The sequence below is a fragment of the Nomia melanderi genome, chromosome 9 (genome assembly GCF_051020985.1).
Source record: "Nomia melanderi isolate GNS246 chromosome 9, iyNomMela1, whole genome shotgun sequence".
NCBI lineage: Eukaryota > Metazoa > Arthropoda > Insecta > Hymenoptera > Halictidae > Nomia > Nomia melanderi.
Window position 1 is genome coordinate 16,876,040 of NC_135007.1, and position 16,949 is coordinate 16,892,988.

General features: G+C 47.8%; 1 protein-coding gene across 1 annotated transcript in view; it reads right to left on the reverse strand.

Annotated features, from left to right (window-relative positions):
* Positions 1 to 2,846: 2,846 nt before the first annotated feature.
* Dora (zinc finger SWIM domain-containing dorado) overlaps positions 2,847 to 16,949 on the reverse strand; it is a gene marked incomplete at its 5' end in the record, with an annotated part of 96,467 nt that continues 82,364 nt past the window's right edge. The window contains 20 exons of the mRNA XM_076371077.1: positions 2,847 to 4,863; positions 4,966 to 5,115; positions 5,192 to 5,559; positions 5,651 to 5,755; positions 5,827 to 6,125; positions 6,201 to 6,417; positions 6,497 to 6,625; positions 6,753 to 7,245; positions 7,374 to 7,570; positions 7,644 to 7,803; positions 7,880 to 8,009; positions 8,316 to 8,499; positions 8,577 to 8,753; positions 9,106 to 9,717; positions 10,150 to 10,428; positions 11,169 to 11,420; positions 11,835 to 12,261; positions 13,005 to 13,315; positions 13,447 to 13,628; positions 16,392 to 16,643. Of these exons, the coding sequence (XP_076227192.1) occupies positions 4,797 to 4,863; positions 4,966 to 5,115; positions 5,192 to 5,559; positions 5,651 to 5,755; positions 5,827 to 6,125; positions 6,201 to 6,417; positions 6,497 to 6,625; positions 6,753 to 7,245; positions 7,374 to 7,570; positions 7,644 to 7,803; positions 7,880 to 8,009; positions 8,316 to 8,499; positions 8,577 to 8,753; positions 9,106 to 9,717; positions 10,150 to 10,428; positions 11,169 to 11,420; positions 11,835 to 12,261; positions 13,005 to 13,315; positions 13,447 to 13,628; positions 16,392 to 16,643 (4,991 nt within the window). The remainder of the gene's footprint in view (positions 4,864 to 4,965; positions 5,116 to 5,191; positions 5,560 to 5,650; positions 5,756 to 5,826; positions 6,126 to 6,200; positions 6,418 to 6,496; positions 6,626 to 6,752; positions 7,246 to 7,373; positions 7,571 to 7,643; positions 7,804 to 7,879; positions 8,010 to 8,315; positions 8,500 to 8,576; positions 8,754 to 9,105; positions 9,718 to 10,149; positions 10,429 to 11,168; positions 11,421 to 11,834; positions 12,262 to 13,004; positions 13,316 to 13,446; positions 13,629 to 16,391; positions 16,644 to 16,949) is intronic.

Here is a 16,949-nt window from a genome sequence, read left to right on the forward strand (position 1 = left end):
CGCGACTAAAGTAGAGCCTTATCGACAAGGCTCTTCTCGATACTTCTTAATAGTTTCTCGATGAACCGTGGAACACTTGCCGAACACGAGTGCTAAGGAAACTCAGTTGCGCGAGTATTCCCGCGGTTGTCAATCAGAAGCGCGAGCGCGCGATCGGGAGCGTTCGTTCGCCGAAGAGAACATGAAAGAACGCGTTGCCGAGCAAAGGAAATCTAGCGGTTCTCTACGTTAATTGATTAGCTTTTTTCATTCTTTCCTCCTCTTCGTTATCTCGATCACCCGGGTTTCGGTCCCCGACCTCCTCTGAATCCTTCGCGAAGATGAACCCGGCCACCGTTCGCCCCGTCGCGATCCGTTCGCGGTGAGAAACGTCGGAACCGCTGTCACCCAGCGTCCCCATCCTCATCTAAACGCTAAGTAGGCTAGCCAGACCTCTACGCCTATGAATAAAACGCTATCGATTATATGCACAACACGCAGATGTGAACCCAGAGCAAGTACCGACTGCGCCCGGAAACTGTCCGATCCGTCGATCAGCGTGGCCGCCGGAACGGGCCCATCGAACGCGGAGAATCATTTTCTTTCGTTCGCCGAGGATACGCTTACGCTTCGATTTCCCCTTTTCTCGTTTCTCCGATTTGCTCCTTTGACAGCAAAAGGAACCAAAGAGTTTCATATATTATTCATTTACAAGTGTCCCGTTTCTTTCGAATGTCTCCCCGTTGCACGGTCTCCGATAACCTTGATTCCCGATCGAACATTCCGCGAGCAGATCGGCGTATCACGGGCTGTACCGCCGTGTATTTTAATATTTATATTATGTACATACGGGGCGGCTGTAAATGAAAGTCACACTCGAGCCCTCCTCGCCACCCGCCATTCCGAAGTTCTCGTTGAAACGCAGAGGAAGAGACAGCGATCGAACGCGAAACACCTCGCGCGGAAACGTTCGATCGACCCGATACGATTTTCGTCTTTCTCGGTCGTGGAAACAGCGTTACGCGACCGATCGGAACGTTCGGAAGCTTAGAACCACCCCGTATACGGAACATTACGAGCGAGAACATTTATGTTAACCGTCGGACGTCAGGATTCGATGATACATCCAATGAATACTACTATCTTCAACGGATTACCGAAGGATTTATTTACTTATCCATTAAGAGATTCATTTATTCAGCTATTGAGAAGTTCATTTAGTTATTTATTTATTCGTTTATTCGTTTATCTATATATCTATTTATTTATTTATTTATTTAATAAGAAATAAAGTTTATAGTGCGATACGATATGACGAGACATTTTATTTCCTACAGATGCGTGAACGATGCACTCCGTCGCGGGTGAAGAACGACCCAGCGCCGCCTTTAACCCGACGTCCAACGATTAAAAGTGAATCATAGTCTACGAACGTGACAGAAATTATTTGTACAACGGTGTTGCACGCCGGTGATCACCGACAGTTACAAAAATTCCGATAGCTAAGGCTCGCAGCTCGACTGTTTCTCGCGCCGACAAAATGGAGTCAAGGATCCGACTCGACGTCCCCGCGCAATCCAATATGGCGGCTGTTTATCGAGCCAGCCAAAAAATCCTGAGATAAACCGCCGTCGAACAGACTCGGAACAATTGAACGCGGTGCACTGCGTAGACGAGAATAATCGATTGCGTAAGTAACAACGAGATAGGAACAAAAAGAAACGAAGGCTGCTCGCCGCAGAACGGGCACGTGTCTTTTATTCAAAATTTCAAATGTCTCCTTTATTTAAGATTTCGAATGTCTCTCGTACATTGAATCGAAATTATCACGTTCCCAAAATATTCTATTCGACCGGAATGATCACATAATTTCGCTTCAGCGTTGAACTACATTATTCTCGTTCGTCTATTTGTTTCTTTCGATGGGGACGTTCGAGTTGACAGTGTCTCGAGCCTCAACTTCGTCGGAACGCGTTTTACGTGTAATATTGCTCTTGCCATGACCGTCGTCGCGGTATTGTTAGTTAGTGGCAGTGCTATTTGACGGATACACGGCGACATTCGCCGCGTTCTTCCACCTTACTCTCTAGAAACACGGTACGTCCGGTCGCACTGACACTATTCGAAACGAGCAGCGCGAACTTTCCAGAAATTTTATATCAATGAAACACGAACTCATGATATCGGGCTGTCGAAACGCAAAATCTTAACGTCGCGAGCGGACGGCGGATTTTCACGCGTTCGTGGAACGTTTCGGAACGCAACGTTGCGGAGAGTTTAGAAAAACCATTTTCTATCTAGATTCTAGATGCTCCGTTGCGTCCCTGGAAACTCGAGCTCGCACGAAAATCCGCAGGCCGATCGCGAATTTCTCTGAGCATCATTAACCCCGTGTTCTCATCGATCGACGTAATATTGCCTCCGAATTATCGCGCGATGAACCTCGTGACCCCGGACCACAAACTTTCGCTGACGCTCGTATGTTCGAAAATTCTCGCGACATTTCGAGCCACCGATCTTTCGGGATCATCCATAGTTCACATTCGATCTGTCCCTAGCGGAATGTCTGATTGAGGGATGGAAATAAAGAGTGCCGTCTGAACACTTTCCTCTTGTTAAATGAATCAAGGATTTGAAATAAAAATAAGGCGAACCAAACACGTGTCTTTCGTTTGCTTTTTGGTGAAAGGCACCGAACCGATCGAACAAATAGAAACGAATGAAACGATAAGAATAGAAGTGAACGTATTTGAATGCACGGGGTGAGAGAAAGGGTAGATCAACTGATTATCTCGCCTCGAACGTTTCCAATTCGTCGCTGGGAGGACGCTAACGTGGGCGGGTGGCTCAAGTTCGAAGGTGTAACATCAGCTATATAATTTTGCTTTATTTATATTTCAAATTATTTTAATTTAAAAATTACAGAGATCATTTCGTTTACGGATTGTCGGTGATGACAAGAAACGAGAGAATATTGTTTGCGAACGTGTATAATATACGCCTACGATTTAATGATAATTATAATAATATAATAATAATAATAATAATAATAATAATAATAAAGAGATTAATGGAAGTAAAGAAGACAAAAAAAAATCTGATTAGGAAAATAAAGTTGTATAATCGATAGCAAAAGTAAACGAGAGAGAGAGGGGAGAAAAGTGGTCTCGGATGTGAGGTCGGTCGCCGTTCGTATTTTTTTTTTCCTTTCTTTCTCTTCCTCTTATTTTCAGTTTTTTTTTTTTACTCTTTTAGTCGGGTGAAGGGAAAAAGTAAAAATCGATTCTTTTGCTTCACTTTTACTATAAAAAAGTTTGTTTCGTCGACCACGAGAATATTAAGAAATTATTACTTATTCGTATGGATCTGACCTTATATCGTCGTTTATATAAATAGACGTTCGTTATCGATATTTAAAATTTGTTTACCTTGTTTACAAATATAAAATAAGACGCAAGAATTCATCCTATCTATCGTGAATGAAAAATAAAAATTTCCTATCTAACCGCGGCTAAACACGTGTGTTTCCATGTCCTTAACTAAAAACAGAAACGATTTCCGCGTGTGTTCCGTGAACCAACCGTGATTCCTCCCATTTTTCCAAGTGTTCCATTTTTTTTTTTCTTTTACCAGAGTGTGTTCGTTCGTGTCCGTTACTGTCCTCTCTGAGTGTGTGTTTGTATGTGTCTGTGTGTGTGTATTTATATTCACGTGTGTCTGTTTAAAAGTGTGTGTACGGTGAATCTATTGTGAGACGGTGAACCGGCGCGCGCGAGCGCAGTTCCGGAGAGAAACCTTAATAAATTTTGATTTATCGATTCCGTTCAACATTCATAATAATATATCACTTTCTGTTTCCTTTCCCCCCCGCGTTCGATTCTTCCCTTTTCCTCTTCTTCTTCTTCCTTCGTTCTCTGTCTTTCTTTTTTTTCTCTATTTTCCATTCCCTTCGTTTCTTTTCCCCGTTGTACACGTGTGTACACGTGACGGTTTACCTTTGTTTCTTTTTTTTTTTTGGCCGTTTAACTCATTTCTCGTTTTCTTTCATTTACTCTGTTTTAACTATTATGCGAAAAAGAAAAGAAGATGGTGCCATCAGCGGTCGACGTACGCAACGACGCGTCTACGATACATATACTATTCATTTATAATCGCTTCTCTCGTCGATCGTCCCGGAAAACTGTCGGCGGACGACCCGTCGAATCGCGGGAACAGTGAAACCCCGACGACGTATCTTTTCCTCGGTTTGCCCGTTTTTTAACTTGTTTTCTTTCGTGTTTATTTCTTTTTTTTTTCATCGTTTTCATTCTTTATCCCCCTTGCCATTCACACATTCGCTTAATTACAGTTACAACGGTGAGTCGTATTTTCTCTTTTCCCTTTTTTTTTTCTTTCTTTCGGACACGTTAATGAACTAAAGTCAGAGTTATGCTCCTGCGGTGGCTGCTGGTTGGGATCGGTCCCCTGTTCCTTCCACTTCCGCTACCCAGAAGAAATTGGAAACGCGATTATCGGCCCTGATCCCTGGCCCTGACGATGGTCCGGTGCTCGTTCGTGGTCGTCGACGTCGCTGCCGACGATGACGATGACGGGACGACGGCCGCCGCGTGCCGGCGATGCGCGGCGTCGTTGTGATGATCCTGATCCAGCTTGTCGAGGTTGGCCAGCCTGTGAACGCACACGATGCTCTGCGGATGAGAATGACAGGGATGCTGATGTTGGAGAACTAGGGTCGCCGGCGGGGGTGGTGGTAGAGGCGGTGGAGGTGGTGGTGGCGGGAGCGAGCTGAGCCACGTCACGCCTGGCTCCGCTCTGTGTCATTTGCCATTCTGTTGCAGCGCCGCGTTGATCTGCGCCCACAGTTCTTTGTTGCAAGACTGAGATCTGCAAGGACAAAGACATCTCTCAGTTTCGCCGTTCGTCGCTGACAATTTATTCCAGTTTCCGAATTACTTCACACTATTCTTCAAACGGAGTATTCGTTACCTTTTGATAGACTGTAGCCACTCCTTGAACTGAGCATGTCCTTCCGGAGTGATATGAAACGCTGCCCTAGCCGCGCACACGACGTTCGCGAACTCCTCGTAGTCGCCGACCACCAGATGATACAGTTTCTGGTGCATGCACTGAATGTACCTGCGATCCGAATAGAGAAGCGAGTGATATTATCTTTATTCAAATGGACCTGCGTGAAAAAGAGAAAAGGACTGACATCTGTTGACACTTGTGAACGAGAGGGGCCAGCAGGGCAGATCTCAAGTGGTGGATCACAAGCGCCGGATTGCTTCTAGCTAGGTACTGCGCCGCCTCCAGTACGACGTCGTGGAGGACGAACGGGCTAACGATGCTGTTCACGGTACAGATGCAAAGCTGGTGGAGGTACTGCGTGCCGAGACGCTTCGACACTCTCAACAGCCACTTCACGTCCTCCCCGTATGGAGGATTCCGCGCGTATTTCGCCTGCGGTCTGTCGTCGTGCACTCTGCGAGCTAGAGTCTCCAAGGCTAGCATACCCACGCGATACGCTGAGACGAGGGCTCGGAGCTGGTAGGGGCTGAATGTTTGAGTCTGCCTGTGAACCTATGGCGAACAAACGAGACGACTCGATACGTGAATGGTTTCATAGCTACGAATCTACGCACTGATATCAGAAACAGGTCCAGCCAATTACCTGCGGCTGTGTCCTCACAGTGGATATCATAGGCTGTGCTTGGACCAGCGCTGAGCCAGGCATATTGTTCTGTCCAGGAATGGACCCGGTCACTCCTGCCTGTACCTAAAAGCCAACAAGCCCAATTTCGAATCCTCTGGCGCAGCTAACGGAGGATCATCCTTCGGGATACTCACATTGACCGGCATGGGCTGCTGCATAGTGAACAGATGATGAGTTCCCGGTGGTGGCGGTGGTTGCGGTGTGTAGTACTGTGGTAGCGACTGCGGCTGCGCGGACTGCGTCGGGTGGTGCGGATGCTGGGGATGCTGCGGGTGGCCGGGATGAGACGGGAACGCAGCGTGGTACATCTGCATGTGCGACGGTGCTGGCGGCAGAGTTACCCTGTGCGAGGGCATCGGCCCGCCAAAGGTTGTGATGGAGTGGTGAGGGTGTACGAAACTGTAGGGGCCCATTGCGTACGGCATGCCAACCCCTGTGACCAGAAATCAAGAGAGTAAGTCACTCGGTTACGAGATGTTCCCTCGGGGACCAGGGGAAACGAAGTTACCTAAAGGTGCCAACGTGGTTATGGTTGGATGAGTAGGGTACGGCTGAGGAGGTGGCTGAGTGCTGGTCACGACGACAGCCTGCGTGGGTCCAGGCATCATCTGACCATTCGACATGTCCACCGGTGGACCAGGCTCCACCATGAACAAACCGTTCAAGTCTAACTGTAGAGGGTCATGTGGCGGCATGTCGTCCTGCTGCTCACCGCCAGGCGTGTGCTGCGCATTCCAGTGGACGATTAATTATAATGAAACCGTACAATTATTCCTGATGCATATTCTGGTACGACTCACTTACCCTCAGATATAGTTCGTACCAATACTTGGCGACCTGAAAAAGCACTTCCGGATAAACACCGCCGCCTTTAGCGGTGTTTTCCACGGTGATGCAAGCCATCTCCAACATCGTTTCGCTTTGTTCCTTACACTGCAATGAGATCTCTCTTTGAATTTTTGCTTGAGCGTTCAAGATTTATTGGTATGTTACTAATAATAAAGTGACATCATCGCTGAGTCTCACCGCGATCAAGAATAAACCAGCGAACCAAACTTGCCTGTAAAATGGCTCTTTGAACCTCATTTGGATTCAACGCGTGGGCGTGCGGCAGACAGGACAACGCGAGTTCCGCGGCTGCTCTGACCATATTCGGATCGCTACCCCTCGATGACTTGTCCGCTATGCTGACGGCTTCCGGTGGCGTTAGGTGTCCCTCCCAGCTCTCGATAAGGAACCAGATCGCCGGCGCGCCAATCTCCATCGCCTGACCCGTGATCCAAGAGACGTCGCTCGAATATGTGCGGCTGAGCCAGTTCGGCGTCACGCAATTGTGCAGTCCAAGAGCGTACAGGCCGAGCTGGAACGCGCACATGTGCAGAGCCTTGTGCGGCCCGTGATGATTCTGGCTGGTGGACGCTTGCGTGAACAGCGACGTCGAACTGTTGCCCCCAGCCTTCATCAGAACCGTCTTCGCCAGTTCGCACATGAAATGAGCGCCGGCTTCGGACGGCTGGTTAGGAATGGATGGATAGACCCTTTTATTTTTGTATCTGAAACGAATGAACGAACCAATTTGACCAGTAGCTCAATCAATAGTCACTAATGGATTACACAATTCTGGCAAGCAAAATTGACTTTAACGACAGTTATAGGACGAGAGTTTAAAGAGGTTGTAAACCTTGTCTCCTTCGTCCTGGTAGGCACAGTTTGCTGGACAATCTGCGGTTGCACTGTGAACGCACTCATTCCAGTTTCTAGTTCCGCGCTGGTGCTACTGTGCGGTCTGCTGCTGTTGCTGATAACGTTCTCGCCGTTACCAGCGTCCGTTCCAGTGAGCGGAGAGGAGCATTCTTCGTCGTGAAGATAGCTGACCATCTGCAACGGCAAACCCTCGTTGAGAATTTTAAAATAACGTCAGCTTCGACTATAAAAAATTCACGTGGTCTACCTCGCTCTTGGTGGGTCGGTTGTTCGAGGTGTAATACTTCGGCAGAATTGGCGTCTTGATCAACTGATGAACGTCCCGGTCCAACAGTTTGTTCATGATTCTGGCCACCTTCGCGGGCTCGGACTTGTAGTGGACCAGCAATGTGATGGCCAAGTCTCCTCTGTAGAAATGATACATTCAGTCGGGTTACCGTGCCGAGGAACAATCGATAGAATAAGACAGAATCGACGAGCTACCTTTGGCGTCTCGTGCCTTCGCAAAGAAGCGGATGATCGGCTTCGCTTACGTTCGCTTTCAGCCCCAGAGCGGTGACGGCCGCGTCGAATCCGAGGTTCTCGTCAACGTCTGTGGGCAGGTGTTTTACTCCTGCGAATCATTCCACAATTTTTTATTCTCTGCCTTTAATATTCAAACTTTAACTCTCTCTTGTCTGAAAGAATTATCGTTTCTGCCCTAATTTCAACCGTGCAACTTAAATCCCGACCAACCCCCTTGTCACCTAAAATATAAGCGGACTGCGGACCTCCATGCGATCATAGATGTTTATAGAGTAACTTACAGAAACCCACCGACGGTAATGTAAACGATACTACGCAATCTATTCGGTACGCAAAATCCTCAGTCTAGCGATAAGAATCCAGTGAGAAGAGAATGAAGAAAAGCGATTCGTACTTGATGTCAGGGCGTCGAATATGAAACTGGCCAACATAATGGGAAGCAACGCGTGACCTCTGGACCGCAGCACACCGTCCCTAAGTTGCTCGGCTCTCTGTTGGACCATGGCTAGCTCGGTTGGACCTAGCGGGATCCTCTTCAGAAGAGTTACCAGTTCGCTCTCCTGATGAGCCAATTTAACCTGCAGCAATGAATAACATGAGGATCATTATCTCCAGAAGAATACCTCGCAACACTTCCATAGGAATGAACAATTACCTCAAGAGGCTTAGTGTTAGCCGGCGGCCTAGCCATCTCCAAGCCGAACAAACCGACTCTGAACGCCAGGTTGTGATACTCGGGATTCTCTGCTAGCACCGTGCAGAGGAAGCAGCACTTTGCCAAAGTAGCCGACGCAAGGCACGTGAGCTGATGAGACGCCGGGTTTACTTGTTGCTGAAACAGGTCATCACATGTTCCAACGACGGTGTAGACTACTAAAATATCCTAGTTAATTTAGAATATAGAAATGTTTTCAAACGACCATTTAATTGAGTGAACTATACACAGCATTCAACGTGTCTATCGTGCAACTTTAGAGTAGAGATATCGTTTCAAGTGAACCATCCAGCGTTCTAGCTACCTTCTTACATTCATTTCTGGCTTTCGGGAGAGCCGTGTCCACTGGGAATTTTTTCCCTTAAAATAATTGGCGACGAAGCCAGCTGCAATGCTGGCGAAACGTTGAGAAAAAATTCCTAGTGGACACAGCCAACACTCCAGGCCGTGAAAGCACCAAAACTACTACCTTCTTCTTCTTCCCCTTGACAGGCACAGGAGGTTCGTTGATCATGAGATTCGGAGGGTTCGCCAGCAGCTCTTCCCCAAGCTGCACGCCCAGAATGCAAGCTTCCCGCGTGTGTCCGTGCGCGTAGAGCCCCTCTGCCCTGGCGAAGAGTATATCCCATGGGTCCTCGGTCTTCATCAGGTTGCCCAGAATAGTGCTCGCGCTCGGTGTGCCGGAATTCTGGGAGTCCTTGTTGAAGTCCTTGCCGGAGGTGCCGTTGGTGCTGGCCACGGCTTTGGGGTCGTAGTAGTAAACGTGATATTCGTCGCAGGATGGACTGTCGCTGCTCGACGACGAGCTCTCGTCCTTGGACGGTCTCCTGGACGGGTCCTTCTCCTGGTCGGACTCCTGCTTGTCCTTCGAACCGCTGCCCTTCGGCAGAGCGGCGCGCGATTTCTCGCGGTGCTCGTGGTTCACCCTGTTGCGCTTCATGTCCGTGGCAGCTTTGTTATTACTACTATCACTACTATCACTATGGGTCTCGGACGAGGCGTTTGAGCGGTGCTTGTCCGAATCTTGAGCGTTCTTCAGGCTTTCGTTACTGTTGGACGACGACTCGCTGCCACCACCCTCCTGAAACGGTCGACATCGATCGGTTAGAATTCCTTCGTTCATCCTATCACAGCTAACAAAGTTCCTCGAAACCTCTGATAACTCGGGACCTTCGCTACTAACTGTCCCGTAATTAGATAAACGCGATGTTTAACCTTTTCCCTACAGCGGGACTAACCGCGAAGCTGAACCTCTATACATGTAATATCATTTGATACTCGAGACTGATATTTTCCACTGTCGACGTTAGATTAGACCATAATGTACAACTACGACAGACAATTGCGCTATAATGGCGCACCGTTCAAAAGGACGCTGTAAGTACCGTTGTAACAGGTTAATGAAAAGGAAGACATAAAAACTGTATCGACAGCATTATCGAAGCAGAATGCGACGCGTGTCTAATAAGCAGCAGAGGCGTCGGACAATGCGAGCGCGCCGACTGGAAAGCACCTGTGAGTCCGTGTCCCCGCAATTGTTTAGATGAGCGCAACATCGTCTGACGAGCACCACTTGAGGCTCGGATATATCGGGTATGTCGGTCTCGTTCTCGCAGAAACCCTCGGAACTGACGCTGCTCCGGTTCCCATCTCCGCCGCCGTTCCGCAGACACAGGCTCGTGAAGTTCCGCGGGTTTAACCGCTTCCGGTCCATGTAGCTGAATTCCATGCGTCTCCCGTGATGATGCGAGACCGGCGGCTGACAATTCAACACGGCCGCGCTCGAGTTCACCTGGAAAACAACCCCCGCCCGTTCAGCCTCCGGAACAGCTCGGCCCACCTGGGAAATACTCCTACGCGCGCTTTCAAACATTCACGCCGGAACGCAACTCTCGCCCAGTTGGCCCTTGGAATATTTAAATCCATTCAGGCGGCGCGCGCGAATCCTCGCGTATTCAATTTCGCCCGATTAACGACCGCCGCGCGTTCGTCTTGACGAGTTTCGAGCAATTCTCGTAGGGGAGTTTCTCGATACGTTTAACGCTGGGTTCACGGAACACACTTGCACCGATTCGGATCGATGCAACCACAGGAGTAATCTAATAATTTGTTTCTCAAACTGTAATTGGCAAAAAGGGGATGGGTGAAGATCAATTTTAACACACCGAACGCCGGCTAAATTTCGGCTACTAAAAACGCGAGTGTAGGTGATTATATTGACACATTTTTAAACGTCGATTAAACCAAAGTTTCTAACTTGCGGAAGAAAACGGGGAATTTGTAAATTTTATTTTCGATTTGTGTTACGCATATCTGAATAGAGTAAAAATCTCGCATTATCGCAGGGCCGGCGCTCGATGTGTTGAAGACAAAATATTTTGTACGATAAATATCCGTGAACCCGGTGTTAATCTGAACTAGGGGACATCCTTGCATCTCGAAGCTGCATTGCGATAAAAGGACTGCAGCGTGCTGATCGCAAGGATCACGGTTTCCGTGATTCGATCGCGGTGAATGGGGCTGCGTATTAACCTGATTAACCTCGCTCCTAGAATCTCCGACGTGCCGGAAGCAGGTAAACGGACAATGATACATGGGATTGCTTCCGGCGGTGTAGGTGATACCCGGCAACGTGTACTCCTCCCAATCCAGATAGCAGGCCTCCAGGGCTGATTTGAACCCGGTGAAAACCGCCAGATCGTTCTTCAGCGAGTCCTTGTGGCCGCCGCTGTTGTTCCTGTTGTGTGAATTGTGCGTCACCGAATTGCCCCGGCTCTTCCTCACCTGGTACCAACAAGTAAGCAAAATTCAACGACCCGATCAATCTTGTTCTCCGACTAACGCCGACTAAGTCCAGAGAAGAACTGAGAAAATTCGTGTATCAGCTTCTGAAATTATTGTGCAATCATTTGAATATGTTGTACAATCATTTCAGAAGCTGTAAGTAGGGCTTTCTGATATAGTAACGAAGAGTGAATCCTTGAATAACTCAAAAGTGAATGAACATCGACTTAACCGCATTAGCTTCCAAGCGAGTCGACCAGTTCAAATGATTTAATTACTCGAACAACAAACGATCAGCGCGTGGTTTCCCTATTTTCTATTAACTAAGCAATTGATACATAATTCATCTTTATCTCTTGGAGCTTTTATACGTTTCAAAGAGGCAAAAGGAAAAATAAGACGAGGCGCCCTCACCTTATCGATGATCTTCATGTGCCAGGCTGTGAACCGATTATGAAGCATTTCTCTCTCGGCGGGGGACAGTCCGGGATTCAACGCGGCCAGTCTCCATAGCACGACGATCTCGTCGCAGAGGGACGAGCAGGCGTGCTGGGACGCGTGCACGTTGCTGTTCATGTTGTTCTTCCCGCCGTACCCGGTCCCGTTCAGCAACGCTACCTTCGTGTTGAACCACCAGACGAGGATCTGCTCGCAGGCCATGCACTCCTCGGTGATGATCTCCAGCAACGGTATCGCGTTGCGATCGGTGCGTTTGAACATCTCGCGCACGATCGACAGGAGGTTCCACATGCCTTCCGGTTCACGGCCGCGCAGGGGTCGCAGCAGCGAGGACCACTCCGCGGTTGCCGGCGGCGCGGTCGTGCTAAGGTAATTTACATCGCTGAAAACCAAGCGTTATTATGCTTTCAAATGTGTAAAACGCGCCGGAACATGTCCACGAGTCGAATGAAATGGAAACACCGTGGTCCACTGGCGGACCGTCGCTGGGAATCGAGTGAGCTTCGATAACTCGACCGAACAAGTTTCTGTTTCTGGTTTCTGTTTAATCCCGTTGAACTCTAGTCTGGTAGGATAGCCTTATAATTGAAAACGCAGTAAAACATTGAACTGAATGAAACATTCTGACGCAAAGGAATACCGTGAGCATCGCGGTATTCGCTACCAGCGTCGCATATTTCAGTCATAATCCATTCCACATAATCAAAATGAATCCTATATATACTGTTATTCGAAATGCTAAACTATATTACATTTAGGAACTCAATGCCTCGTTTCAGCTTCATTTTTCTATTCGTGAATCCTACAGATACTGTTACTAGAAATGCTAAACTACATTACATTTAGGAACTCAATGCCTCGTATCAGCTTCATTTTTCTATTCATGAATCCTACAGATACTGTTATTAGAAAAGCTAAACTACGTTACATTCAGGAACTAAATGCCTCGTTTCAGCTTCATTTTTCTATTGCGTTTAGATCTATTGAAAAATATAATTTGTGACTGTAATAAACGCTGGTAGCGTGATCTTCCGGAGGAACCTCCACATCCGAGGAACGAATTCTCGCGAGCCAAGTCAAAGGAATCGGGTTAGGTCCCCGATCCTATAAAGAAAGGTTAGCCACCTGAAGACTATCGGAGCGGGCACGCAGAACTTGATGAGGATCTTCTGGATGTTGTCGTGCAGGGTCTTCTCGTCCAGGTACCAGGACGTCTGGTCGTGCGCCGAGGGCCCCGCGGTCGGGTCGGGCGCGCCGCAGTAGCTGTTGATGGTGCTCGGCTGCACCGACAGCAGCTCGTCGAGGAGGCGCTGCGCCGTGGGCAGAATCTGCTGCGGCAGCTCGCTGATCAGATACTGCGCGAACTTCTGCAGCTGGTCGCGGTGCAGACGCGACAGGGACTCGCTGACCGGAGCTCTCAGGCATACCTGCGTGGGCTGTGCACCAAACGAACGTGAATTTTCGTTACTGAACATTTTATTCCGGGACAGTGGTTCCCGATCGCGGTGTCGAATGTCGTTCCGAGGACGAACGTCGATGGAAGTTCGTCGGGCCGATTTCCACTTACCATGTGTATCCTGTGAAGACATACGGCGACCACATGGGCGCACCAATAGGCCTTCGACGGGCACGTGCAGGTGCAGGTCGTGATCTTCCGCCGATCGAACGTCACCGCGACGTTGAACTGTGACCTGACGCCGTTCATCATGCCCTGCTCGCGCGAGTTCACGCTCGCGCTCAGGTGGAAGCCTGGGGAAACAGCACCGTCAGTTCATAACACTAGGTTTACGGAACGCGTCAATTCGACGCAGATTGAAGTTTATAAACATTATTTGGTTAATGTTTCGATCGGTTTTCTTTGAGCCAATTACACGAATATGAATCCTAGTTGTCTATTTTTATATCTACAATTTCCAAAATCTAAGTGAACGAATATCGACTTCCCAAGGAACAATAGAATAAACTGTACGATAAATGACCGTAAACCTAGTGTTAACGCGTCCACTGCTATGGAGAACGTCGCCATGTTATTTGTAGCAGAGACGAAAAGGAGTTGTCAATCATTTGCTACCGTGATTCTTAATTTACGCTGTTTGATAGTGGTTAGGGTATCGAACAGTTTTCGACGTCAGTCGTCTTAGGAATTGTAATTGGTTTCTAGTCATTTTTAAGCTACGCTTCCATGGGACTGTGGCAGCGAACGTGTTAACGCGTTTTCATTTCCTCAGCGACAATTTCTTTGACTCTTTCCAACAGGTCGTGGCTTCGTTTAGTTAGGTTTCGTTGGTGCTTACAAATTTCAGAACGAAACAAGATTACGATTAGACGTTGCGTTTTTCGATTAGACGTTCCCATTTGTTCAATGATACGCCGAAGGTAAGTAGCCCACGAAAGTAGACTGCATAACTGGGAATTCAAACAAACTTCAGACCGGTTTCTCCCCAGTATCGTTCAGAATCGAAGCTAGTCGCCCAGCAATTAACGGCACTCGAAATGGCACCTTTCACGTATGATTCAGAGCTGAAATCTGAGGCGGGCGAGGCAAAGGGTTGATCCCGGAAGCACTGAGGTTCTGAAATATTCAAGCGCCATTCGTCTCGTCTGAGATATTCCAAAGAAGCATCGCCACAGAACAATTCGAGAGGTGGATCGAAAGTTCAGAGCGGAATCTGAGCCGGAACAGAGGTTGCTCGGAACGGATAAAGACGCAATTCCGCGTACATTAAGAAACAACGGCTCGAGGCGGCCGACAAACGTTCAGGGGCGGAAGGCGCCAGGCCCCTTCCGCGTAAATTAGCTCTCGGAAAATGAGCCGTCCGAGGATCGTCTTGGTCGAACAATGAAATCAAGGATTAAATTCCGCGGCGCTCCTGCAGGGGCAGAAAATTGTTCCATTCAGGGGGACTGCACGGTGTGCCCGACTCGAGTGCGCTCCTGCCGTTATTGCATAGAAATGTTTCGAATGAGAAACATGCGGAAAATCGATGGCCGTAGTATTATCATTTAACTTTGTATACTGCAGCAATACGTGAAATATTGAAAGGAAACAGCTTTGTTCCCTAATTTATGTATGACTTCTTGATAAATTCATTTTAAAGAATCTTGTCTACATCTGATTGGAAAGTATTGAATATTTCAAGTGAAAAACTTTCGAGACTATACATAGAAAAACTCAGATATCATGTTGTTATGTAATATATTTCAAATAGATAATCGATTCAAATCAAATTTAATATTTTTTTAAATGCTGTGGTAATTAGCGAAGTTGCATAGCTAAGTGTCTTTATATAAAACCGAGATTTCTCGTTACCGGTACGCAATTAACAGATTTTATGAAGCGTACTAATACCTTTTCAATTGTACATAAGAGTTTAAATTGTACATAACAACTCGATACCATAGAACGCTCGTTAGAAACATTTCTTCGTTTCTCGACAAGCGCAGGAATAATTGCACGAACACGGTTCAAATGAGACGTACTAATTACCGATTAGACCGTCAAACAGTGGTACATTGAATCCCGTACTCACAGAGGCCTATCGAACTATTTTCCACTCGTGTAAATAAACGAGCCTCGCTGGCCCGCGGACGTTCGAAAAGTGAGCCGCGAGATGAAAAGCAAATAGAGAATAATTGATCAAAGGCTCTGCTTCGTCCTCCTTTCTCTCCGGCGCGGTTGCCTTTCGCTTTCGCGGACAACGAAAGGACGAAGAATATAAGGAAACTGGAATTCCGTAGACGCTCGATTCTCCAGCTAATTGATCCGAAAGCTCCCTCCCCCGCGGCACCGTTTCCGCTCGTTTCCTCTCGCATCGATCCGGCATTAAACTCATTTCAGCGTCGGCTCGCAGAGAGACGGACGGAGGACCCCGCGACATCGTTCGACGATCGGGAAACGTCAGGGTCAGGTTTCCAATTATCTCTGTCCCCGCCGCTTCCCGCGCCGTCCGGTTTACGCCTCGGGCTCGCCGACTTAGCGCAACGTCTGGCTGCGACCGTCGCGGAGAAAGATGGCCAACTTTCCGACGACTCGCGAATTCCCGGTCTCTCCGCCATTGTGGCCTCCTAACGTCTAATAATGTGATCGGTAATTTTATCTCTACATAGTGCCATTTTTCTACAATCTCAAAGATCCTGCTAAGAGCTGCGAGGATCAAGGTGTAAATAAGGACACCGAATTCAGGTTGTTTCTCAATCGAATCGTTTTAGCCCCGATTCCTTAGCCATTGTGGCTTAGCGTCTAATAATCTGATCGGTAATTTTATCCCCACATATTGCCATTTTTCCATAATCTCAGATTCTATTAAGAGCTGCGAGGATCAAAGTGTAAATAAAGGACACCGAATTCAGGTTGTTTATTAATCGAATTATTTTACTTCGGTTAACGATAACTACCGAGTAGTTGATTCGACTGTTAGAGATTTCCCTGTGGAAACTTCGAGTGTTTCATTGTCAGGTTCACTAGAACTTAGCGATTGGTAAGTAGACCGACGATTAGATGATCCGACTCACCGATCTGCAGGGTGTCCTTGACGCTCCTCTGCCGAAAGAAGTACTCGCCCTTTTGAAACTCTTCCGCGTTCCCATTGGCCAGGCACGAATAGAGCCTGATGTCCTCCTCGTTGTCCGGGAAGCTCCAGAACGCTATCCTGAGCTGGAGCTGCTCGGGAACGGGCGGGTAGACGTGTTCCACGAGCTCGAACGGTATGTGCGAAGCCACGCAACGCGCCGCGAGCTCGCATAGCGTCGGCACTGTTTGTCCATCTGCAAAGTAATTAATACGTTCATGAAATATATCTAATTTAGACCGGACAGAGCACGCAGCGAATCATTCGCTGGCTTCAGTTTCATCGCAGGACTTGTACGCGCGAGTAGAAAGGTACCGTGTTTCGTCACATTGACGAAATCGATCGTTTGAAATTGTCATTCAATCAATTCCCTTCGGAATTACATTAACATTGAAGCTAGATTGCAAGGGTTAATTAACGATTCCCCGTTAAGTTAGTCTCAAGATTCACTATAATTCGTCGGAAAGTATATTAGCTAATTATGCTAGAAAACTCCTGGAGT